General features: G+C 44.5%; 1 protein-coding gene across 1 annotated transcript in view; it reads left to right on the forward strand.

The window, feature by feature from the left end:
• LOC126457135 (uncharacterized) overlaps positions 1 to 26,314 on the forward strand; it is a 136,348-nt gene that overhangs the window by 98,861 nt on the left and 11,173 nt on the right. The window contains exons 2-3 of the mRNA XM_050093201.1: positions 11,533 to 11,744; positions 18,417 to 18,648. Coding sequence (XP_049949158.1) covers positions 11,628 to 11,744; positions 18,417 to 18,648 — 349 coding nt within the window. The 5' untranslated portion in view covers positions 11,533 to 11,627. The remainder of the gene's footprint in view (positions 1 to 11,532; positions 11,745 to 18,416; positions 18,649 to 26,314) is intronic.

A 26,314-nucleotide genomic window follows, 5' to 3' on the forward strand; every position in this document is an offset into this window, starting at 1 on the left:
AGGTAGGAGACGAGGTACTGGCAGACGTAAAATTGTGAGGACGGGTCGTGAGTTGTGGTTGGTTAGCTCAGTTGATAGAGCACTTGCCTGCGAAAGGCAAAGGTCCCGAGTTAGAGTCTCGGTCTGGCACACGGTTCTAATCTGCCCGTAAGCTCCACTTAAATCTTGATAACCTGCCATTGTAGCAGCAGTAAGCGACCTAACAACTACGCTGAACACTTGTTGTCGTAAATAGGCGATGCTGACAGCAGCGCCGTATTGTGCCTATATCAGTTTCTTTGGCCTTTGATTAAAAAATTTCCCACATGTTTTTTTATCCTACATTTAGTAAGCATGTTCCTCTACAATTTCCTGTGTCTTTCCTACTGCCTTTTTCATATATAGAAATTATTCTTTAGCTGTGTTCCACCCTTCTGGTATAGAACAGGTCTTCCAACAAATATTTTAGAATTTTAATTTCGATGAATTCTTTACAGACGAATGGAAAAACTGGTAGAAGCCTATCCCCGATGGTATTCAATTTGTATATTGAGTAAGCAGTGAAGGAAACAAAAGAAAAATTCGGTGTTGGAATTGAAATCCATAGAGAAGAAATAAAAACTTTGAGGTTCGCCTATGACATTGTAATTCTGTCAGAGACAGCAAAGGACTTGGAAGAGCAGTTGAACGGAATGGACAGAGTCTTGAAAGGAGGATATAAGATGAACATCAACAAAAGCAAAACGACGATAATGGAATGTAGTCGAGTTAACTCGGGTGATGTTGAGGGAATTAGATTAGGAAATAATACACTTACAGCAGTAATGGAGTTTTGCTATTTGGGGAGCAAAATAACTGATGATGGTCGAAGTAGAGATGATATAAAACGTAGACTGGCAATGGCAAGGAAAGCGTTTCTGAAGAAGAGAAATTTGTTAACATCGAATACCGATAGGTATTGAATAGAATTGGGGAGGAGTTTGTGGCACAACTTGACAAGAAGAAGGGATCAGTTGGTAGGACATGTTCTGAGGCATCAAGGGATCACCAATTTAGCATTGGAGGGCAGTGTGGAGGGTAAAAACCATAGAGGGAGACCAAGAGATGAATACACTCAGCAGATTCAGAAGGGTGTAGGTTGCAGTAGTTATTCAGAGATGAAGAGGATTGCACAGGAAGTCTTTTCTGAAAGTATTTGTATGGAGTGTAGCCATGTATGGAAGTGAAACATGGACGATAAATAGTTTGGACAAGAATAGAATAGAAGGTTTCGAAATGTGGTGCTACAGAAGAATGCTGAAGATTAGATGGGTAGATCACATAGCTAATGAGGAGGTATTGAATAGAATTGGGGAGAAGAGGAGTTTCTGACACAACTTGACAAGAAGACGGGACCGGTTGGTAGGACATGTTCTGAGGCATCGAGGGATCACAAATTTAGCACTGGATGGCAGCGTGGAGGGTAAAAATCGTAGAGGGAGATCAAGAGATGAATACACTAAGCAGATTCAGAAGGATATAGGTTGCAGTAGGTACTGGGAGATGAAGAAGCTTGCACAGGATAGGGTAGCATGGAGAGCTGCATCAAACCAGTTTCAGGACTGAGGACCACAACAACAACAACATCGGATTCCTGACATTCACGGTAAATTTGTGGTATGGTAGTACGGGGAAATACTGTCCATCGCTTCCTCGGAGATGCTGTGTCCCATCGCTCGTGCGCCGACTATAACACCACGTTCAAACTCACTTAAATCTTGATAACCTGCCATTGTAGCAGCAGTAAGCGACCTAACAACTACGCTGAACACTTGTTGTCGTAAATAGGCGATGCTGACAGCAGCGCCGTATTGTGCCTATATCAGTTTCTTTGGACTTTGATTAAAAAATTTCCCACATGTTTTTTTATCCTACATTTAGTAAACATGTTCCTCTACAATTTCCTGTGTCTTTCCTACTGCCTTTTTCATTTATAGAAATTATTCTTTAACTGTGTTCCATCCTTCTCGTACAGAACATTTCTTCCAACACATATTTTAGAAATTTAATTTCGATGAAATTAGAAAGAGGGGCATTAGTTTCGGAATGAGTCTCGCAGGAAGGGAAAAAGCGTGCGTTGCGATGAGGAGAGCTCCGCATGGGCAGTGGACGGAGCTGGTAATGTGGAGCAACGGCAGGCAGCGGAGCAGCGTCTGATGAGTCGCGTGGGACGGGCGGCCACAATTAGCCCCCAGACCAGGCCAGCGTCTCGCGCAATTTGGCAATTTCTTCCACTTGCAGGCAGTTAGCGGAGCAACAAGCGGAGCGCAGCGGGCGCGCGCCGACGCAGACGTCGACGGCGCCCCCGCGCCCTCCCGCTGCCGGCAGGCGCCGCCGCCAGGTCCGTACGCCGACAGAGGCGGCGCTCCACTCCGTGGCTGGTGGTAGCGGGGCTCATAGTCTGCACTCCTCCTAGTCCCCCTTCGATGACACGGTCGTAGGCATTACTGACATGGACACTCCACCTGCAGTTGTTTGGCCACCTGGCGAAGTCTTTCCACAGTATGCGGAGCGGGAACTTCACTATTTAAAGAGATCATAAAACAGAAAATCATTGAGATATCAATTTAATTATCTTTTCTTTACACACAGGTACATTTAAAGTTCTACATCTACATCCATACTCCGCAAGTCACCTGACGGTGTGTGGCGGAGGGTACCTTGAGTACCGCTATCGGTTCTCCCTTTTGTTCCAGTCTCGTATTGTTTGTGGAAAGAAGGATTGCCGGTATGCTTCTGTGTGGGCTCTAATCTCTCTGATTTTATCCTCATGGTCTCTTCGCGAGATATACGTAGGAGGGAGCAATATACTGCTTGACTCCTCGGTGAAGGTATGTTCTCGAAACTTCAACAAAAGCCAAACCGAGCTACTGAGCGTCTCTCCTGCAGAGTCTTCCACTGGAGTTTATCTATCATCTCCGTAACGCTTTCGCGATTACTAAATGATCCTGTAGCGAAGCGCGCTGCTCTCCGTTGGATCTTCTCTATCTCTTCTATCAACCCTATCTGGTACGGATCCCACACTGCTGAGCAGTATTCAAGCAGTGGGCGAACAAGCGTACTGTAACCTACTTCCTTTGTTTTCGGATTGCATTTCCTTAGGATTCTTCCATTGAATCTTAGTCTGGCATCTGCTTTACCGACGATCAACTTTATATGATCATTCCATTTTAAATCACTCCTAATGCCTACTCCCAGATAATTTATGGAATTAACTGCCTCCAGTGCTGACCTGCTATACTGTAGCTAAATGATAAGGGATCTTTCTTTCTATGTATTCGCAGCACATTACACTTGTCTACATTGAGATTTAATTGCCGTTCCCTGCACCATGCGTCAATTCGCTGTAAATCCTCCTGCATTTCAGTACAATTTTCCATTGCTACAACCTCTCAATGTACCACAGCATCATCCGCAAAAAGCCTCAGTGAACTTCCGATGTCATCCACAAGGTCATTTATGTATATTGTGAATAGCAACGGTCCTACGACACTCCCCTGCGGCAGGGAAATTCAGGAATACAGAAATACAAATCTCCTAGGAATGAAACAAACAGGAATTGCAGAGAAGCTAAGGCAAAATGGATAAATGAAAAAAGTGAAGAAAACGAAAAAAGAAATGATTGTTGGAAGAGAAAAGTCAAAACAATGGCTTTAACGTTAAGGGTGCAACGGGAATTTCACTGTTGAATGCAGAGGAGAGAGCGGACAGGTGGAAAGAGTATATTGAGGGCCTATGAAGGGGAGAGCTTACCTGATGACGTGATAGAAGAAAAAAAAGTCTATTTAGACGATATGGGGGATCCGGTATTAGAATCACAGTTTAGAACAGCTTCGGGAGACTTAAGATCGAATAAGATAGAAGGATAAATAACATTCCGTCGAAATTTCTAAAATCACTGAGGCAAGTGGCGATAAAATGATTACTCGCGTTAGTGTGTAGAATGTATGAGACTGGTGACATACCATCAGATTTTCGGAAAACACCATCCACACGATTCCCAAGATTACAAGAGACGAAAAGTGAGAGAACTAACGTTTAATCAGCTCAACAGCTCATGCAACCAAGTTCGACAATGTAAAATGGTGCGAGATATAGGGAAAGACTCTAAGTTCTTGTGCAACATGTACAAGAACCTATAGGGAACAATTAGGGTGGAAGACCAAGAACGAAGTACACGGATTAAAAATGGTGTTAGACAGGGATGTAGTCTTTCGCCCCAGCTGTTCAATCTGTACGTCGAAGGAGCAATGACAGAAAGAAATGAAAGGTTCAAGAGTGGGATTAATATTCAAGGTGAAGGGATATCAGTTTTATGATTCGCTGATGACATTGATATTCTCTGCGAAAGTGAAGTAAAATTAAGATATCTGTTGAATGGAATGAACAGTCTGATAAGTGTAGAATATGGATTGAGAGTAAATCGAAGAAAGACGAAAGTAATGAGAAGCAGCAGAAATGATAACAGCGAGACACTTCACATCATAATTGGCGATCACGATGTACATGAAGTTAAGGCATTCTGCAACCTGGGGAGCAAAATAAAGCATGACGGACGGAGCAAGGAGGATACAAAAAGTAGACTAGCACTGGCATAAAGGGCATTCCTGGCCAAGAAAAGTCTACTACTATCAAACATGGGTCTTAATTTGAGGAACAAATTTCTGAGAATGTACCTTTGGAGCACAGCACTGTGTGGCAGTGAGACATGAAATGTAGGAAAACCGCAACAGAAGAGAATCGAAGGTTTTGAGATGTGATGCTACAGAAGAACTTTGAAAATTAGGTGGACTGATAACGTAAGGAATGAGAAAGCTTTACGCGGAATCGGCGAGGAAAGAAACATATGGAAAACACTGAGAAGAAGAAGGGACAGGATGGTAGGACACCTGTTAAGATTTCAGCGAATAACTTCCGTGGTGCTAGAAGGATCTGTAGAGCGTAGAATCTGTAGAGGAAGACAGAGGTTGGGATAAATCCAGCAAATAATTGAGGACGTAGGTTGCAAGTGCTTCTCTGAGATGAAAAGGTAGATACAATAAAGGAATTCGTGGCGGACTGCGTCAAACTAGTCAGAAGACCGGTGACTGATGACTCAAAAAAAAGTTCATGAGGTTTTGAAAATGATACCTTGAAGGTCGTTCCGTTCTACTCAATGCATGTGGAGAGTCGAAATCAGAAGTTTCGGTCCACTTTGTCCAGCATGTCTCTATTTGGCAACAGCAGGGCAAATATTGTTCCGTAGCTCACCCAGGGTCTGTAGACAAGTAGTATGCACCAAGATTTTAAGATAAAACCCACAAGAAAAAGTCGCAGAGACAGGCGAGCGTGCTGGCCGCAGAAGATCGCTGCTGAGAAAGTTGAGACTGTCTTGGAAGTGTTCGCCCAGGAGAGTCTTTGACATTTATGCCGTGCGATCCGTAGCGCCGTCTTCTTAGAACCAGACATCCCACACATTCATTTCTTCAAATTCGAGAAGAAAGAACTCCCTCATCATCTGGACATAACGCTCAGAAGTGACAGTGACTGCCCTGTCGTTCTCTTCGAAAAACCATGGGCCAGTAACGCCAGTTTAGGATAATACCAAATAATCACATTTTCTATTTAGATTAAAGTTCAGTCTTGATCACATTATGTCTGTTTTAATGAGTAACCGGTTTCGGTTTTTTCTATAAAACCATCATCAGACCCATTGGCTCCCTTGGGTTGGTAGGTGGAGCTCTCCTTGCTGCTGTGCTGCACAGCAGCAAGGAGAGCTCCACCTACCAACCCAAGGGAGCCAATGGGTCTGATGATGGTTTTATAGAAAAAACCGAAACCGGTTACTCATTAAAACAGACATAATGTGATCAAGACTGAACTTTAATCTAAATATAATAATTAATTGATCACTGTATTCCAAAAATGTTTACCAAAAATCACATTTTCTGTTTTAGTTCTGTTTTAGTATTTTATCCCCTTCAGCAACTACAATTGTACGTATCGACGCAGAGGAACCAGCTGCGTAAAGGAAATTTAATTTCTTAACCGATTTCAGGCACCTAGTGCTCTTCTTCAGAAGGTTGTAACCATCGCATTATTTGCGAATGTCAGTAATAAGATGCACGTGGTTCACAGTCTATTTTTGTAAAGTCACTATGAACAACATGACCACAGCAATATGCTGCATGCATCTTATTACTAACATTCGCAAATATGCGATAGTTACAACCTTCTGAAGAAGAGCACTAAGTGACCGAAACCGATTAAGAAATTAAATTCTTTTTATGCAACTGGCTGCTGGTTATTTCAATATATAGCTTGTTTTGCTTATTCACACATTCATCCAAATGAAAATGTGACTCGTCGCTGAAGAACACGAGGGCTTCATGAGACAACTTTTCGAATAAAGTTTCAAATGCATTTTTTCGTTAAACAAAATTGCTTGGATTGTGTGCACCAGTGCCAGTTTATACGGATGAAATTTCAGGTTTTCATGAAGAATTCGTCTCACTGTGCGATAGAAATTGCAAGAGCAGTTACATGTTTACGTGCAGATCGCTTGGGAGAATTCAAAATCGTCAGCTTTACTTTCTCGACGTTGTGTGGTGTTCTGGTAGCTCTTGAAGCTCCTGCTTTCTTTTCCTACACACCATCCATAAACATGTCCACTTACATAACAATCGATTTTCGATCAGAACACAGCCATTGGAAAAGTAATCTCCACGGCGAACGCGCGCTCGTCTCTCGTCTACTGCATGATCGCTACTAAACTAACCTTTTTAAAAAGTTAGGTCCCACCCTTTCGAATGCGCTCAACCCCACACAATAATGAGTAACTGTGGCTGTGCAGCGCGCCTTTCAAATAAGGAACTTCCCGCGCCGCTCCGGTGTTTGATGACACTTCCCCGACTTGCGTGTCTTTGTGATGATAAGATCAACTGATTAGCACTACACAAACACTGAGTCCCCGAGAGACGAAAATCTCTGCATCTCTGAGCGCACTTAACGAGAAGGCGTGGGAGAGGAGCGGTTGGCATGTGTGTGTGTTTGTGTGTGTGTGGGGGGGGGGGGGGGGGAGCGGAAGGAGGGGGGAGCTGCGTCACCGAATATTCTCCCCATCTCCCCACTAGGCTGCACCGTTTACCCAATCTGTCGGAAAAAGTTGGACAGAGCTACTGCTCTGCACCTACCTGATTCACCAGCTGCTTCCTGCGAAAAATCGTAGCGTGGCTAGACCTCCACCTGTACGAATAGATTATGGTTATTTGGCTTATATCTGTGAAATTATAAATGTTGGCAAATAGTGTTGTTGTTGCAGTTATTTTTTTGCAGTCTTCAGTCCTAAGATTAATTTGATACTGGTCTCCATGTTAGTCTATCGACGACCCTTTATTTTAGTCAAGTGACTCCACAAATTTCTTTTCTCTCCAGTTCTATTCGGTACCTCCATGCTATTCAATACCTCCATATTGATTATATGATCTACCCGTCTAATCTTCAACATCCCTGTGTCGCACCATATTTAAAATTTTTCTTTTCTCTTCTTGTCTGAACTGTTTATCGCCCAAGTATAGTATTATTTTGGTTATTATTCCATCGTGAAGTTCAAGAGCTGAACACAAAGTTCTTTAACAGTGTCTTTAACGAATAGACAATAGGTGTATCACACAGTTGTACTGCATAGTAATTACTATAACAACTGACATAAAACTTCTCACAGTTGTGAGCGTGGGATAGAGCTGAGATGTTCTGTTATTCTGCGCAACGGATTAATCTGAGATGTACCCTTTACCCTGTGGCTCCTGCAAGATGCAATTTCCACCCCCACACTACTACAGAAGTCAGACAGATGCTCCTAACGTTCTAAAGAGAAATGCCTGAAAAACTTTCAGCAATAAATATCTTCTGGAGTTGTAGGCTGTAAGGGAATGACACAAAAATTCACAAAATTTCTTACGTAACTAGTGGGATACTTGGGGACTGGAGTAGTGCTAGTTAGTGTAAGAGAAACATGAAACTAACGAAAATTATTATTTATTTTGCAAAAATTCTGAGAAATCACAATGGCACTTTTAGTTATGAATTGAACAAGTTATATCCTGATTCTTTTCGGAATGTGAAGTTACCTCTCAAGGATAGGATTCGCTAATGAAATTTCTATACAAAGTTTGAGATTGTTATTGACTTGGCAGAATGGCTGAGAGCTGTGCTTACTCAACTTGAATAATTATCCGTTAGAATGTTGCTAGGTACGGTCGAGGTTGTCGCGTGTGAAATGCAGTGAAGGGTACTGTTGTGGAGGAAATTTGGGGCTCCCAATAGCTGTAGCACACAATACCATAAGCTGTGATGACTGCTGTCTGCGCCGCTCGCTGCTGACAAATAAGATAACTCTCTTTATATCTGGATTGACCTTCGCCAATCAAACTCTCCCTACGCCTTGATGAAGTCAAGGACTCCTATTCGCACATAGTCTAACTATTGGCGTGGTACACCAGTCAGATAAGCAGTCCACACCGATGCCACTCAAAAATTCGCTTGCAGGCATTTAACTATAACTGTCCGTTCACACCGCACAATAAGTGTGTCGGCCAGCACAGTGAACAACGCTTAATCGCAATGACTCAATATAGAGTCGCCCTTCGATTCGCTCTCGACAGAGGTGCTCCCCCAGTGAAGTACTGAGGAGAGACTTGTTCCTCGCTCTTTGAGTACACGTATGAGTGCACACGCTCTCGTTACGTGTTCTCGCACCAAGAGCGACAACGGAACGGCCCTTCTCCACGCCAGACGTGAAAGGGTATATCTTTCGGTCTCTTCCATTACTCCTTCAGCTCAAGGCGTCAGAAGTATCGTCTGCCAATCAGCATTGCTCTTCTAAAACGGGAGGATGATGTTTCGTTTAAGGCGACCAATCTGGAAATCTGTAGCATCGGCGTTTGGCGTTTGCTGTCTCCCTGTGAAAATCTCTGAAACTGCGAGCTATGTGTAAAGAATGCGTAGGCTGGCCGTTCCCACACAATGTAGCGGAATTTGCTTTTAAGCCGAACACAGGGTCGTTCCTCTTTTCACTCGGGCAATCCCACTGTCTGCTCCAGGGGCGGTCACCGGCCGACGTAGATAAGCTGAATCGTCCTCTGAAGGGACTGGCCCCTGCGACCGTCGTGTCTTGAATGTGTGTGTGTACGCCAGCCTCGAGTATTTCAACCACGGTGCGCTTACTTGTTATTTGCATATCGTTTATATGAATTCATACCACATTGACTTTATCTTATTGAGTTGGGGTTCGAATGAAGCGACTTGATGTGTGGAATATGATTGTGAGGGCGGAATATGCAAGCAACGAAGGTCAGAAGACCACGATGTCTTACACAGTTACCGAGCGAGGTGGCGCAGTGGTTAGACACTGGACTCGCATTCGGGAGGACGACGGTTCAATCCCGCGTCCGGCCATCCTGATTTAGGTTTTCCGTGATTTCCCTAAATCGGTCCAGGCAAACGCCGGGATGGTTCCTTTGGAAGGGCACGGCCGACTTTCTTCCCCATCATTCCCTAACCCGATGAGACCGATGACCTCGCTGTCTGGTCTCCTTCCCCAAACAACCCAACCCCCCCCCCCCCCAACTCTTACACAGTTCCCAAAATAATTACTCGCCAAAAGGAGTAACCAATCGTTAAACGAAGTGCGTCTGTCCAGCAGTCTATTACTCTTGATGGGGCGTAAATGTCTTTCCATTTCCAGAGAACTGAGAATGCAACACAAATAAACTTCTCGAAAAATAAATGACTGCGACAGTGCATTACTTAAACGTCCACGACTGTATGTCCTATATGCGAGGGACACTCACATAGGCAACAGTGCGTAGGAAGTCTAACATGGCATAACCGTAGATAACTTCTCTGCAGAGAGACACCACCTCTTTTATAGTTGCTACTAAATCTGTCAAGTGACTTCCTCACAAACTCTCATTCCCCTTTTAACACTGACTCCGTGACTGTGAGGTTCATTATTTGTATGCCCGCATCGACCGTCAGTGTGGAGCCCCTGACTTAAGCTTGACAATCGAGAAGCCCGTTATTCTCCGTACTCTCTTAATTGAGGGCCTGAGTTCGAATCTCGGTCCAGCGCACAGTTTTAATCCGCCAGGAAGTTTCATACCAGCGCACGCTCCGCTGCAGAGTGAAAATCTCATTCTGGAAACATCTCCCAGACTGATCATAGACCGGCTGACATAGCTGATGGTAAGCCTTTTGGGATGTGAGGTCGTGATCCAAGAAACTCTTCTGTTCCTGACGTTTCGTCCAGGACTGCGCTGGACATCCTCAGAGGCGTTCCTCTGCTGAGTCTTGCCGACTAACCAGTCAGACATCCGACAGCGACATATATACTGTAGGAAAGTAGGTGTGGTCAAAGTAACACATGACGAGCAGAGATAATCCTTGTCAGAGATAAAATTTAACTATCGATTGTCGTTTTGTCAAAGATAAAATTGTCTTGCGACTCTGCAGAGCTACTGTCCGTATGTCACTACATATAATAATTTGACGTTATCCACGACTATGTAGAGAAGCCATTGAAATTTTTAAGCATCAGCATAATTTTAATAGCCGGCCAGGGTGGCCGAGCGGTTCTAGGCGCTACAGTCTCGAACCGCGCGACCGCTACGGTCGCAGATTCGAACCCTGCCTCGGGCATAGGTGTGTGTGATGTCCTTAGATGGGTTAGGTTTAAGTAGTTCTATGTTCTAGGGGACTGATGACCTCAGATGTTAAGTCCCATAGTGCTCAGAGCCATTTGAACCATAATTTTAATAGGAAAGAGGAGGCAATAAAACTTAGCAGCATATGGACAGTAACTCTGCAGAGTTTTATCATTGACAAGACGAAATCGATAGTTAAGTTTTATCTCTGACAAGGATTATCTATGCTCATCATGTGTTACTTTGACCACACCCCATTTCCTACAGTATTTATGTCACTGTCGGACGTCCTACCGGTTTGTCAGCAAGAGTCGGTGGAGAAACGCCTCTGAGGATGTCCATCGCAGTCCTGGACGAAACGTCAGGAACAGAAAAGTTTCTTGGGCCACGACATCACATCCTGAAAGGTTTACCAGGAGGTATCCCCCACGCTGTGGCTAAGCCATGTCTCCGCAATATCCTTTCTTCCAGGAGTGATAGTTCTGCAAGGTCTTCAGGAGAGCTTCTGTGAAGTTTGGAAGGTAGGAGACGAGGTACTGGCGGAGTTAAAACTGTGAGGACGGGTCGTGAGCCGTGCTTGAGTAGCCCAGACGGTAGAACATTTGCCCGCAAAAGGCAAAAGTCCCGAGTTCGAGTCTCGGTCCGGCAGACAGTTTTAATCTACCAGGAAGTTTCATTATTAATTATGTTTGTAGTTGTAATACATTGAAGAATTCTACCTATAGACAGAGGCATAGCCCAATAATTCTTTGAACAGATTCCGTTGACTGCCCTCATAGTGTCTGACAGATGTAAAAACGTCTGAAAACCATGTGTGCACGTGCTGTTGCAGTTGTGTACAGAGGACTCCAGCAGCTGGTACATCCAGTTGGTATCCAGAGAGACCCCCAGAGCCCACAGTCAGAGGCGCCGCCTTCCCCGAAGGCCATGGCGAGGCCCCCGCTGCTGCCCCTGCTGCTGGTGCTGCTCACCGCCGGTTGCGGCGTCTACGCGGCGCGCAGGTGCCAGGACACGCACGCCCAGAGTCAGCTCGACCTCAACAAGGTGAACACACGGCGCACCTGGTGCTTGCTCTTTCTGTCTCTCTCACTAGCTCATCTCTGCCACACCTTTCCATCTTAAAGTTGTTTGCAATCTACTCAGTACCACCTGAATTACGAGCATCTGCTTAGTTGCCCGTTCTGCTCAGACAGTAGTGGAGGAGGCCAGTAGCATGGGCTCCAAGAGACACTGAGTACGTTGGGGAGCCATCCAGATTCATAGCCACTGAAATGCTGCCCCCCAACTCGCGGAGATAGGTCGGTATTAAGCACTCGGGGGACAAGACGTAGTCCTCAAACCTACCTGCCACCATATTCTGCCACACATTGTAAAACACCAAGAAGGGGAGGACGAAACGAAACGAAACTTGAGAGGGTAAGTGATGTTATTTCGGTGATTACAATTTCGAGTCAAATTTACAAAGAATTTGGCAGAATGAACCCACTTGTCAGATGACGTTCCACTCTCTCTAGCCTGGAAGTATACAGTGCCTCAGATGGGTAGGGTGTCATAAATCCGTTGTCTCCTCTCCTGAGGCAAGCTGTTGTAACTGGTCCTTTATAACCTCGTACTGGCACTGGTATGGAGTTGACATCCTATCTGGCACCACACATTTCATTGGTGTCAGATCTGGTAACCTCGCTGGACACGAGAGGAGGTCAACATCGTGCATGCAGTTGATAAAGACAACTGAAATGCGTGGATGAGTAACGTCCTGTTGAAAAATGGCGCCACAAGACTGTCACACGAGAGGTAAGATATTATTGCAGTGTCTTAGAGCTTAAAATTTCTATGCCGCCAAGACGCCGTCGACCTTAATGTGTGATATAAGTTTCAGTTAGATACATCTAACAGTTCTTGAGGAAAAGGGGTCTTAACAGTGATCCTATAACGGTTTCATTTTTACCGATTGAGATACGGAACTTAAAAAGAAAACGAAAAAACGACCGAAACGACATTCGAACCAGCAATTACCAGTATCGAGCGTTTTTTTCCGCCTTTACGACTTTTAAAATTCACAGAAATGCTAGTAGGGCAGGCACCTCTTTTTAAAAATTTGCATCAGCCGAGAGTCAAACCTAAAACCCCTAAGTGGCAGGCGAGCATTCTACCACTCAGGACCACAGCCTATGGGGAAAAATCGACCTCACTGTAGCATATTAAAGACGGTCGGAAAATTTCAAAGTCGGTTTCCTCGAGAATTGCAGAATGAGGTTCCACACAACGTGGCACTACACAAAACTAGCCGGCCGGGGTGGCCGAGCCGTTCTAGGCGCTACAGTCTGGAACCGCGCAACCCCTACGGTCACAGGTTCGAATCCTGCCTCGGGCATGGATGTGTGTGATGTCCTTAGGTTAGTTAGGTTTAATTAGTTCTAAGTTCTAGGGGACTGATGACCTCAGATGTTAAGTCCCATAGTGCTCAGAGCCATTTGAACTATTTGAACACTCGTGCTCATAAATTAAGGATAATGTTGGTACATGGTGAAACAACGTTCTGGTGGGTGGTTTGCAGGTTTAAATCGCCTCGGGGTATGACCATGTGGTGCATTTGAACTGCGGTCGTCGCATGGTGGCACTGGCAGCAACTGCCTACAACAACAATTTGGCGTGTTTTGAGACGTCGGTTGGTCATGAAGCCGTGCAAGTTACAGCTGTTACAAGCTGTGCGTCCTGATGAACGCAAACGTGTGGCGTTTTGTGACGAGATTCTTGATGCTATTGACAACGATGACACTTTCGCACAACGCATCGTGTTCAGTGATGAAGCAACTTTCCATGTTAGTGGTCAGGTAAACAAACACAATGTTCAAATTTGTGGCCTACAGAACCCACATGCAGCCATTGAACATGTACGAGATTCGCCCAAAGTTGATGTCTTTTGTGGGATATCCTGATCATCTGTTTTACGGCCCATTATTGTTTGATGGAAACACGGTTAATAGTCAGCAGTATCTCGCTAGATTACAAAACTGGTTGTTTCCGAGGCTGCACGAAGGCAACTTCATTTTTCAACAAGACGGGGCACCCTCACTGGAGTCGTCTAGTGCGTGAATATCTGAATGAAACCCTACCGAACCGTTGGATTGGTCGTCAGGGGGCTGGCGACTTAGCATGCCTCAGCTGGGCTCCACGGTCACCGGATTTGACAGCTTCTGACTTCTTGCTGTGGGGTTTCGTTAAAGACAAGGTTTACGTACCACCAGTCCCAAAGAACCTGGAATAGTTGAAGAACCGGATCCGTACTACTACCATAACATCAGTGACGAAGGACGTGCTTGCCCGAGTATGGGAGGAATTTGCGTGTCATTGTGATATTGTTCGTGTCGCTGATGGAGAACATATTGAACATCTGTAATCTGAGCTTGAGAGGTTTGTAAATATGTGTGTAAAGTTTCATATTCGTATATCTTAAAGCTTAATAAAAATTCGTATATTCTCTTTGAAACACCGAGCTTCCGACTTTATCTACTAGATCATTTTAACGTACTGTGAAATGTAATGGTCCTATAACGCTCCGTTCGGGTATGTGTCTACAAGTGTCATTTCTGTTTGTTACTTTCTGTGCTCTGCTTCAGTAGTTCTTTCTATGTATGGTCCAAGTTACGTTATTCGGCAGTGACACATTAAGCGAAGGTTGCTTTCGTCCCTAAGTTTGGAGACCTGTGTGTACATTGAAAATCAATGCTCTTGTGATACTCCGTTGATATATATATATATATATATATATATATATATATATATATATATATATATATATAGGGTGAGTCACCTAACATTACCGCTGGATGTATTTCGTAAACCTCATCAAATACTGACGAATCGATTCCACAGACCGAACGTGAGGAGAGGGGCTAGTGTAATTGGTTAATACAAACCATACAAAAATGCACGGAGGTATGCTTTTTAACACAAACCTACGTTTTTTTAAATGGAACCCCGTTAGTTTTGTTAGCGCATCTGAACATATAAACAAATACGTAATCAGTGCCGTTTGTTGCATTGTAAAATGTTAATTACATCCGGAGATATTGTAACCTAAAGTTGACGCTTGAGTACCACTCCTCCGCTGTTCGATCGTGTGCATCGGAGAGCAACGAATTACGTAGGGATCCAAAGGGAACGGTGATGGACCTTAGGTACAGAAGAGACTGGAACAGCACATTACGTCCACATGTTAACACCTTTTTATTGGTCTTTTTCACTGACGCACATGTACATTACCATGAGGGGTGAGGTACACGCACACACGTGGTTTCCGTTTTCAATTACGGAGTCGAATAGAGTGTGTCCCGACATGTCAGGCCAATAGATGTTCAATGTGGTGGCCATCATTTGCTGCACACAATTGCAATCTCTGGCGTAATCAATGTCGTACACGCCGCAGTACATCTGGTGTAATGTCGCCGCAGGCTGCCACAATACGTTGTTTCATATCCTCTGGGGTTGTAGGCACATCACGGTACACATTCTCCTTTAACGTACCCACAGAAAGAAGTCCAGAGGTGTAAGATCAGGAGAACGGGCTGGCCAATTTATGCGTCCTCCACGTCCTATGAAACGCCCGTCGAACATCCTGTCAAGGGTCAGCCTAGTGTTAATTGCAGCATGTGCAGGTGCACCATCATGCTGATACCACATACGTCGACGCGTTACCAGTGGGACATTTTCGAGCAACGTTGGCAGATCATTCTGTAGAAACGCGATGTATGTTGCAGCTGTTTGGGCCCCTGCAATGAAGTGAGGGCCAACGAGGTGGTCGCCAATGATTCCGCACCATACATTTACAGTCCACGGTCGCTGTCGCTCTACCTGTCTGAGCCAGCGAGGATTGTCCACGGACCGGTAATGCATGTTCCGTAAATTCACTGCCCCGTGGTTTGTGAAACCCGCTTCATCGGTGAACAGGCAGAACTGCAACGCAATCTCTGTTAATGCCCGTTGACAGAATTGCACTCTATGATTAAAGTCATTACCACGTAATTGCTGATGTAGCGGCACATGAAACGGGTGAAAGCGGTGACGATGCAGTATGCGCATGACACTATTTTGACTCAGTCCACCGGCTCTCGCAGTGTCCCGTGTACTGATGTGTTCATGGCAACAGCAGCTAACACACCAACTGCACCCGCTTCTCCTGTGACGGGCCTGTTTCGGACCCGTTTGCGTGCTACGGCCATACCTGTTGCATACAGTTGGCGGTAGATGTTTTGCAATGTGCGGCACGTTGGATGCTCTCTGTCCGGGTACCGTTCTGCATACACCCTGCAGGCTTCAGCTGCATTTCGTCGACACTCACCATAGATGAGTATCATCTCCGCCTTTTCAGAGTTCGAATACACCGTGGTCACAGTTCCTACAACACTACAGTATCACAGACGTCTGGTAATACGGTGTACTACAGTTGGTCTGCCTGCGGAGACGAATGCAGAATAACAATAGCAGCAAGCGCTACATGCGGACACTGCGACAGCTAGACCAAACCACAACAGTGCACTACAGCCACACTCGTAAACACGGTCGTCATCGTAAACATGTCCCTGCAGATGCTGCTCGCCGACCGTGGCCCGTGTTTGTTACAACACGCAACTGAACGTCGGAGGTTTCAAGCGTCAACTTTAGGTTACAATATCTCCGGATGTAATTAACATTTTACAATGCAACAAACGGCACTGATTAGGTATTTGTTTATATGTTCAGATGTGCTAACAAAACTAACGTGGTTCCATTTAAAAAAACGTTGATTTGTGTTAAAAAACATGCTTCCGTTCATTTTTGTATAGTTTGTATTAAACAATTACACTAGCCCCTCTCCTCACATTCGGTCTGTGGAATCGGTTCGTCAGTATTTGATGTGGTTTACGAAATATATCCAGCGGTAATGTTACGTGACTCACCCTATATATATATATATATATATATATATATATATATGGTGAATCGTACCAGCGTGTCTTCATACACTTTGTTACAGGAAATGTTCAAAATGTCCTCCGTTAGCGAGGATACATGCATCCACCCTCCGTCGCATGGAATCCCTGATGAGCTGATGCAGCCCTGGAGAATGGCGTATTGTATCACAGCCGTCCACAATACGAGCACGAAGAGTCTCTACATTTGGTACCGGGGTTGCGTAGACAAGAGCTTTCAAATGCCCCCATAAATGAAAGTCAAGAGGGTTGAGGTCAGGAGAGCGTGGAGGCCATGGAATTGGTCCGCCTCTACCAATTCATCGGTCACCGAATCTGTTGTTGACAAGCGTACGAACACTTCGACTGAAATGTGCAGGAGCTCCATCGTGCATGAACCACATGTTGTGTCGTACTTGTAAAGGCACATGTTCTAGCAGCACAGGTAGAGTATCCCGTATGAAATCATGATAACGTGCTCCACTGAGCGCAGGTGGAAGAACGAAACTAAAATGAGCTCTAACATGGAAATTAAGCGTTTCCGGACACATGTCCACATAACATCTTTTCTTTATTTGTGTGTGAGGAATGTTTCCTGAAAGTTTGGCCGTACCTTTTTGTAACACCCTATATATATATATATATATATATATATATATATATATATATATAAAACCTGTATATTATTGTTTAAAAGTGTATAGTCTACATCCACTTCATCGTTTAATAGAGTTTCGTTTAAATTGTAAAGCAAATCGGTCACGAGCTTTTACCCCTTTGAACACTACAAATTTCTTTGTGTGTTACTTATGTTAGTTAAATTTGAAAAGTAGATAAATTAAAAGCGAGCTGATTCCCATGCGGCATTATGTCAAAATTTCAAAGCAATCGACGGACTGTTTTTTGAATTTTGCGGGTACAAATATACGCAGGCTGAAAAAGTAGATAAATTAAAAGCGAGCTGACTCCCATGCGGCGTTATGTCAAAATTTCAAAGCAATCGACGGACTGTTTTTTGAATTTTGCGGGTACAAATATACGCAATCTGAATTTTTATGCTTAAAAGATGTCGAGAGTCAGTTGCCAATTAGTGCACTAAGAGTCTGCCGTCTATAGGTTTTCTTGCATTTCGCTGTAGTTTTGTAGCGTTGCGACTTATCTGTGTAGAACCGTATCATTCGCAAACAACCTCATCGAGCTTCCGACTTTATCTACTAGATCATTTTAACGTACTGTGAAATGTAATGGTCCTATAACACTCCCTTCGGGTATGTGTCTACAAGCGTCATTTCTGTTTGTTACTTTCTGTGCTCTTCTTCAGCAGTTCTTTCTATGTATGGTCCAAGTTATGTTATTTGGCAGTGACACATGAAGCGAAGGTTACTTCCGTCCATACGTTTGGAGACCTGTGTGTACACTGAAAAGCAATGCTCTTATGATATTCCATTGGCGTGCGCCTAAAGATACTTTTTCCTCTGAAGATTTTTTCTCTGTAAAGAATGACACACTTCGTTTTGCTTTCTAGGAACACCTCATTTCGAACACAAAGCTAGTCTGATATTCCCGTACGCAAGAGCAACAGTCCTTCTTCAGGATACTTGGTTACAACTCACGCTACCCGTTTCCTAAGACTTCCTGATATATTCAGCAGCTCGTGCGTAACTGTATCGAACGCCATCCGTCAGTTTACATAACTATACTCGAACTGAGTAATGGCAAAGAGCTGTTTGTCTTTACAATCTGTTTGCTGGTTTCTGCCTCGCAGGTGACCGGTCAGTGGTATGTGGTGGAGATCGTGGAGCACGACCCTAAGGTGCTGGAGATGTCGATGATCGAGCAGCGCAAGTGCCCCATCGTGGTCCTGCACCGCCAGAACTCCACCGGCAGCTGGCTCACGCTCAAGTGGACCGAGGGCAGGGACGTTGTCGTCTACAACCTCAACGTCACCGACATGCGCAGGGCTCTCGGCCGCTGGCAGTCCGTCGGCAAACAGGAGGGTGAGCATGCGCCATGCGACCCCTCACTTCACTTGTCTCGGTTTTACCTACACATTTTTTGTCCAATACACAACCGAACCTAACACACAACTGCAGACCTACAATAATATTACGAGTTTCACTCGATAATAAATGTTGTTGTTGTGGTTGTTGTGGTCTTCAGTCCAGAGACTGGTTTGATGCAGCTCTCCATGATACTCTATCCTGTGCAAGCTTCTTCGGCTCCCAGTACCAACTGCAGCCTACATCCTTCTGAATCTGCTTAGTGCATTCATCTCTTGGTCTCTCTCTACGATTTTTACCCTCCACGCTGCCCTCCAGTACTAAATTGGTGATCCCTTGATGCCTCAGAACATGTCCTACCAACCGATCCCTTCTTCTAGTCCAGTTGTGCCACAAACTCCTCCTCTCCCCAATTTTATTCAATACCTCCTCATTAGTTATATGATCTACCCATTTAAACTTCAACATTCTTCTGTAGCACCACATTTCGAAAGCTTCTTTTCTCTTCTTGTCGCCGGCGGGAGTGGCCTAGCTGTTAAAGGCGCTACAGTCTGGAACCGCACGACCGCTACGGTCGCAGGTTCGAATCCTGCCTCGGGCATGGATATGTGTGATGTCCTTAGGTTAGTTAGGTTTAAGTAGTTCAAAGTTCTAGGGGACTTATGACCACAGCGGTTGAGTCCCATGGTGCTCAGAGCCATTTGAACCATTTGAACCATCTCTTCTTGTCCAAACTATTTATCGTCCATGTTTCACTTCCATACATGGCTACACTCGATACAAATACTTTCAGAAATGACTTCCGGACACTTAAATCTATACTCGATGTTAACAAATTTCTCTTCTTCAGTAGTGCTTTCCTTGCCATTGCCAGTCTACATTTTATATCCTCTCTACTTCGACCATCATCAGTTATTCTGCTCCCCAAATAGCAAAACTCCTTTACTACTTTAACTGTCTCATTTCCTAATCTAATTCCCTCAGCATCACCCCACTTAATTCGGCTACATTCCATTATCCTCGTTTTGCTTTTGTTGGTCTTCATCTTATATCCTCCTTTCAAGACACTGTCCATTCCGTTCATCTACTCTTCCAAGTCCTTTGCTGTCTCTGACAGAATTACAATGTCATCGGCGAACCTCAAAGTTTTCATTTCTTCTCCATGGATTTTAGTACCTACTCCGAATTTTTCTTTTGTTTCCTTTACTGCTTGCTCAATATACAGATTGAATAGCATCAGGGAGAGGCTACAACCATGTCTCACTCCCTTCCCAACCACTGCTTCCCTTTCATGTCCCTCGACTCTTATAACTACCATCTGGTTTCTGAACAAATTGTGAATAGCCTTTCGCTCCCTGTATTTTACCCCTGCCACATCCAGAATTTGAAAGAGAGCATTCCAGTCAACATTGTCAAAAGGTTTATCTAAGTCTACAAATGCTAGAAACGTAGGTTTGCCTTTCCTTAATCTTTCTTCTAAGATAAGTCGTAGGGTGAGTATTGCCTCACGTGTCCCAACATTTCTACGGAATCCAAACTGATCTTCCCCGAGGTCGGCTTTTACCAGTTTTTCCATTCGTGTAATAAATGTACAATCTCGTTTTTAACATCCAGTTTATTTCCCGTATGTTTGATATTACAATACGTTGATACATTCTTGAAAGGAAAAATGTCGTTTTTCCCCATAATCTCCGATGCTTTCAACTGCTTCCCGCCACCGTGGAACTAAGACCTTTAGGGCCATAGGCTGGGTGTTTCGGGTTGTCCTCCAAGGCTTTATGATCTCGAGGGTAGTTTTCTCACTGATATGTGGCCAGGTGTTATGGTGCACCAGCAGAACATCGTATTTTTTTTAATTTTTTTTTTTTTTTTTTGCCGTCGTTGCCGAACGTGACATATTAGAGTATGAAGTTTTTTATGAGTTGCCACATACGTGTCAGAACTGATAGTGGTTCCGTTTGGCATGATGTCCACAAAATCGTCCTGAATCAAAAAACACAGCAGCCATCACTTCTCCTGCAGAAAGTGCGCTTTTGGTTCAAATGGCTCTGAGCACTATGAGACTCAACTGCTGTGGTCATCAATCCCCTAGAACTTAGAACTACTTAAACCTAACTAACCTAAGGACATCGCACACATCCATGCCCGAGGCAGGATTCGAACCTGCGACCGTAGCAGTCGACGGTTCCGGACTGCGCGCCTAGAACCGCGAGACCACCGCGGCCGGCGTGCGCTTTTGAATTTCTTCTTCTTCTTTTTCGTAAAGATTGCATTAAGCCATTATGCCGATTGCCCTTTCATCTGCAGTTCAAAGTGATGCAACATATTTCACCTCTTGTCATAATTCTTGCGAGGAAGTCATCTTCTTAATTCTCGTACTTTACAAAAATTTCGCTACACACTGACTTAGTGTTTCACTGTGGGCATCCTTCAGCACCTGGAACCCAACTGGAGTGAACTTTTTCACATCTCAGCAGCCTACACACTCTTTCTTCTGTTACTCGGATTGGCAGTAGTTCACGGATATAAGTTTGTCAACCAAAATAATATTCTCAGTACGCTGTACATTCCTGGGAGTCTGTGCAGTGCTCGTTTTGCCACTGCGTGGGAGGTCCCTAGTATTGGCGTGCTCACTTCAACCAGATAATCAACTTGTTCAACGACTAACTGTACTGCGATCAACAACGCCACCCCCATACACCCTTTTCAGTCGCTTGCAATCTTTATCACTGTCTCGTCCTCACAGCCCAAGAACTCTATTACGGCCCCTTGCTCCAGACGGACATCAATTGCTCCAGCCATCTTGATGAAGTGCTACGACAGAGCGACTCGTGGAAATAGGTCGAATTAAATTTCATTACGAGCGAGAATGATGCTTCTATGACCCCTGTGAATATCAAAGATGTAGAATGAAAGTATGATTTCTAAAAACATGCCGTAGTATTTCTTTTGGAGTTACTCATCTCCTTTCACTTGCTTTTAATTTCCACGCGTTTTTAAATGCCCCTTTACAGAGGAAAATTCGGCGAACTATAGCTCACGTAAAGATAACGATACTGCAGACGCTTTCTAATGAACGGTTTCCAATTTACAGGATTTCAAGTGCTCTACACGTTAACGACTAATCTTATAACAGCATACTATCGGGTTCTTTCTCCTCCTTGTAGACTTTATCTTACATTTATGCACTTTGAAAGAGAGCTGCCATTTTTTCCAAGTCTTTCGGCAATTCGTTACGATCGTTCAGCGATGATATTTTCCTGTACACAACAGCATAGACAGTGAACAGTCGTATAGTGCTGTGATCCCTCAAATTTTCTCGGCATCGTTTATTAGTGTTGTGCTTCTGCGTGTTCAGTCGATTCGTTATTTCTGCTTTATGCACAGAATTTCGACTTTCCACACATTCTTCTTCAGATGCCGCAAGTTGTGCTCCGGCGTGTACTCGCTACCTGGAATCCTGTCTGAACAATTTGTCTCCGCGCTAGTTACAGTGTAGTTTGACTCCCGAACCCCACTGCGCCCTTTGATATTCTTCGTTTTTCAGAGGAACAATGTAAAACGCATATTGTCTCAAATTTTCCCAGCTCTCGTGGATGTGAGGGCCGGCGATATGTTAATAAACTGAGTGCTTGGCCCCAAGCATTGTTTAAATTGAAACCCCCGTCCCAGTTCATTAAATTTTCCTAATTCTTCTCTTACACTGAAGCTTCAAAAGTCTTGGAATACCTCCTAATATCTTGTCGGACCTCCTTTTGCTCGGCCTAGTGCAACAACGCGACGTGGCATGGTCTCAGCAAGTCCAGTCGTTGGAGGTTCCTGGGAGAAATGTTGAGCCATGCTGCCTGCGAAAGTGTCACCGGTGCAGGATTTTGTGCACGAACTCATCTCTCGATTATGTCCCATAAATGTTCAATGGGATTCATGTCGGGCGATCCAGGTGGCCAAATCATTCGCTCGAACTGTCCACATTGTCCTTCAGACCAATTGCAACAGTTGTGCCCCAGCGACATGGCGAATTATCATCCACAACACGAACTCCCATGAATGGCTGCAAATGGTCTCCAAGTCGCCGAACATAACCATTTTTAGTCTATGATCGGTTCAGTTTGCCCAGAGGAGCCACTCAGTTCCAAACACAGCCCACACCATTATGGAGCCATCACCAGCTTGCACAGTGCCCATGGCGTCGTGGGGTCTGCACCATACTCGAACCCTGGCATCACCTCTTAACAACTGAAATCTGGAATCACCTGACCAGGCCATGATTTTCCATTCGCGTCTAGGGTCAAACTGATATGGTTACGAGCCCCCAGAGAGGCACTGGAGGCGATGTCATGCAGTTAGCAAAGCCTCTCGCGTCGGTCGTCTGTTGCCATAGCCCACTAACGCCAAATTGAGCCGCGCTGTCCTAACGGATACGTTCGTCGTACGTCCCACACTGATTTCTGCAGTTATTTCACGCAGTGTTACTTGTCTGTTAGCACTGATAACTCTAACACAAACATCGCTGCTCTCGGTTGTTCAATGAAGGCCGTCGGCCACTGCATTGGCCATGGTATAAGGTAATGTCTGAAATTTGGCATTCTCGGCACACTCTTGACATTGTGGACCGCGGAATATCGAAATCTCTAACGATTTCCGAAATGGAATACGCAGTGCATCTAGCTCCAATTACCACGTCGCTGTCAAAGTCTGTTAATTCTCGTCGTGCGACCATAATCAAGTCTAAAATCTTCTCACGTGACTCACCTGAGTACAAATGACAGTCTCGCCAATGCACTGCTCTTTTACACTTTGTATACGCGATACTACCGCCATCTGTATATGTGCGTATCGCTATCTTATGACTACTGTCACCTCACTATAGATAGACTCCTTAATCATACCGCCTTTAAAGTTAGCGCTTACACCACGATACTACTCTTATCGTATTTCATCTCATGATTGTATTCTGAGAAATGCCCAGTGACAGCGAGTACCCGAATAGCACAACTCGCAGCTCCTGAGGAAGATGAATCGTTTGTCGTAATATTCTGCACAGAATGGAAACAACAGCTCGGTTGAAGATCCGGAAACACACTATTATTCTTATAGTGCTGCTGAACTTGTAAATGATGTATATGGAAAGTATTAGGAATGCTATTAGCTTAGTCCTATACATGACAGCATTTTTAAATGAGTGTCTGGTCCAGGAATACGCGCCTGACAGATGGAAGACCGGTGATACAGTAATACTCAAAAAAAAATGCGAAGACCGAGACCCAATTCGGTGAAATTTTGTCGTCCGATATGTTATATGAATACTTTGGGAAAAGTCAGAGAAAGACTCTCCGTGAGCGGCTGCTTACCCAGTGAGAACTCAGTGTTCCTAATAGAATCAATATAGCTTTAGGAAGGGAAGATCTGTCGATGATAGAATAAATAGAGCATTAGAACGGCTCGCGATTATGCTGACGATAGATGTTCAGGGTGCTTTCGATCATTTGCGGTGGCCCTCCCTTTTCGCCGGGCTCACGAAATTGAGAGTACCGAGATATCCCTATTTGGGCATGTTAGAATAGTGCAAAAATCGAGTGGTGAAATGGTCGACCCAGCCAGTAGTATGAAGAGATATGGCTAAGGGATGACCACAGGGACCCAACTGTGCGCCAATCTTTTGGAAGCAAGTCAAGAAGTTACTGCAGTTGTGGCATACGCAGACGGCCAGCTGCTTATTGTTTCAGGGCATATTAGAATACAGATGGAAAAGGAATGTAATGACGGTTTAGTCCTGCTTCGGACCTGGTGCGCGCGAAAGATACTACATTTGGGAGTAAATAAAACAAGGTACATACGCCTGAGGTGTAGGTTGTTTGGACAAAATCCGACGAACAAAACGACATGTCACTCCAAATATAGTAGGTTTGTCGTTATCTCTGTCTTCATCTAGACGAAAGATTGACTTTTAGAGACCACGTGAAAGCAGTAGCAGAACGAACACCAAAAACTACGCACAAGACTGTTGATATCGTCGTAATTCAGTACAGAATACCAACAGACTCAGTGAGAAGGTATTATGAAGCTGTCTAGAGAGCTGAAGTTTCATTCGGAGCCAGCGTTTAGGCGCTTAAATTGAGGCAGGGAGGACTAGTGAAAATCACTAGCAGAATGCAGAGGGGTATAATTTCACGACTCATAGTGCCAATAGAATCCATAACAGTAACTGTGGGGATATACCCCATAGATTTGCAGCTTCGAAAGAATGGAGCCATTTACTGGCAACGATGGGGAAACGTGAACAACGTGTGAGCAATAATGGAGAGATACAATAACAGGAATAGGAAACAAAGAATAAGATCGTATCTGGACAAATACAATTATTGGCAAAACGGTCCATTCATCTCCGCCAAAACGGAGTAGAGTGAAACAATTCCCACAGATTCCTCATTCACCTCATCTAAGCATGGCCCCTACCCCACACATTTATACAGGTTTAGGTTTGACGAAGATGACAGCTCTTTGTATGGCGAGTTTGGAACTCTGGAGCACGTCACTCTTCATTTCAGGAGCACACATCATGATACTGAACGCTGCATGTGTGTTGTCCGACCAGTGTCGAAGTACGAAGCAATGATCTAGAGAGGTGTGTGAATCTTTGACGCATCTTGGAGGTATTAACTCGCAAAAGGAACTGCACGCACACATTATTGCAACTCGAGCAAAATGATACTTCGTGTACAGAGACGTCCGACGGTGCAAGAAATTAAAATACTTGCTAACCTAAGGATGCGACACATCCAACGACGATAGTGACTATGCAGATCTCTTAAACGTAGGTATAAAACATAAATGGACTCGTGATGGTGGCGACAGTGAAGTTCGGGGATTGTGGTCGCGAAGCAGAAGGCCATGGCTGGATAGGTTGTAGCTTAGGGCGAACTGGTAATGAAGGGCGAACTGGTAATGATGCGTTACACTGCGAGATGAGAGGTTGTGGATGGAGATTCCTGGCTCTGTAGCAAATGTACAGTAACCATCCTCATCAGACGTCCTCACACAGTTCAGTGCAAGAGTACAACGTATTCCGATTCTATGAGAGACTAAGAGAATGTCGCCAGGATAGGGACTGGAACTGAGTGAGAGAAGTAGAAACATCTGCATACCTTCTCACGCCTCTCGCTTGAGGAAGACGTTGCCACAGAAACGTAGAAATGTTGTCTAATAATGCTAGAAAATAGATGCTAAAGAATTTATCTAATATTATAGGCACTTCAGTCCGGTACTGCGAAACCGCTACGGTCTCAGGTTCTAATCCTGCCTCGGGCATGGATGTGTGTGATGTCCTTATGTTAGTTCGGTTTAAGTAGTTTTAAGTTCTAGGGGACTGATGACCTCAGATGTTAAGTCCCATAATGCTCATAGCCATTTGAACCATTTTTTGTTATAAACATACATAAATGAGCCTAGACAATTTAACTATGTTTACACTGCTTGACAAAAAAGTGAAGCACCCGGAAGATAGTTCCGCTGTTGACCCAACGTCGTACATGCAAGCACCATCGGAGCAGAACGGCCACCAGAGTACATTAGTGGTGTTTGTGTTTAGTGTTGCTACCAGGGCTGGTAGGACATATAAGGGACCTGAAGAGCGTTAGCTGTTTGAGTTGTCATTGTGAAAGAC

The sequence above is a fragment of the Schistocerca serialis genome, chromosome 2, assembly GCF_023864345.2.
Source record: "Schistocerca serialis cubense isolate TAMUIC-IGC-003099 chromosome 2, iqSchSeri2.2, whole genome shotgun sequence".
Classification (NCBI taxonomy): Eukaryota; Metazoa; Arthropoda; class Insecta; order Orthoptera; family Acrididae; genus Schistocerca; species Schistocerca serialis.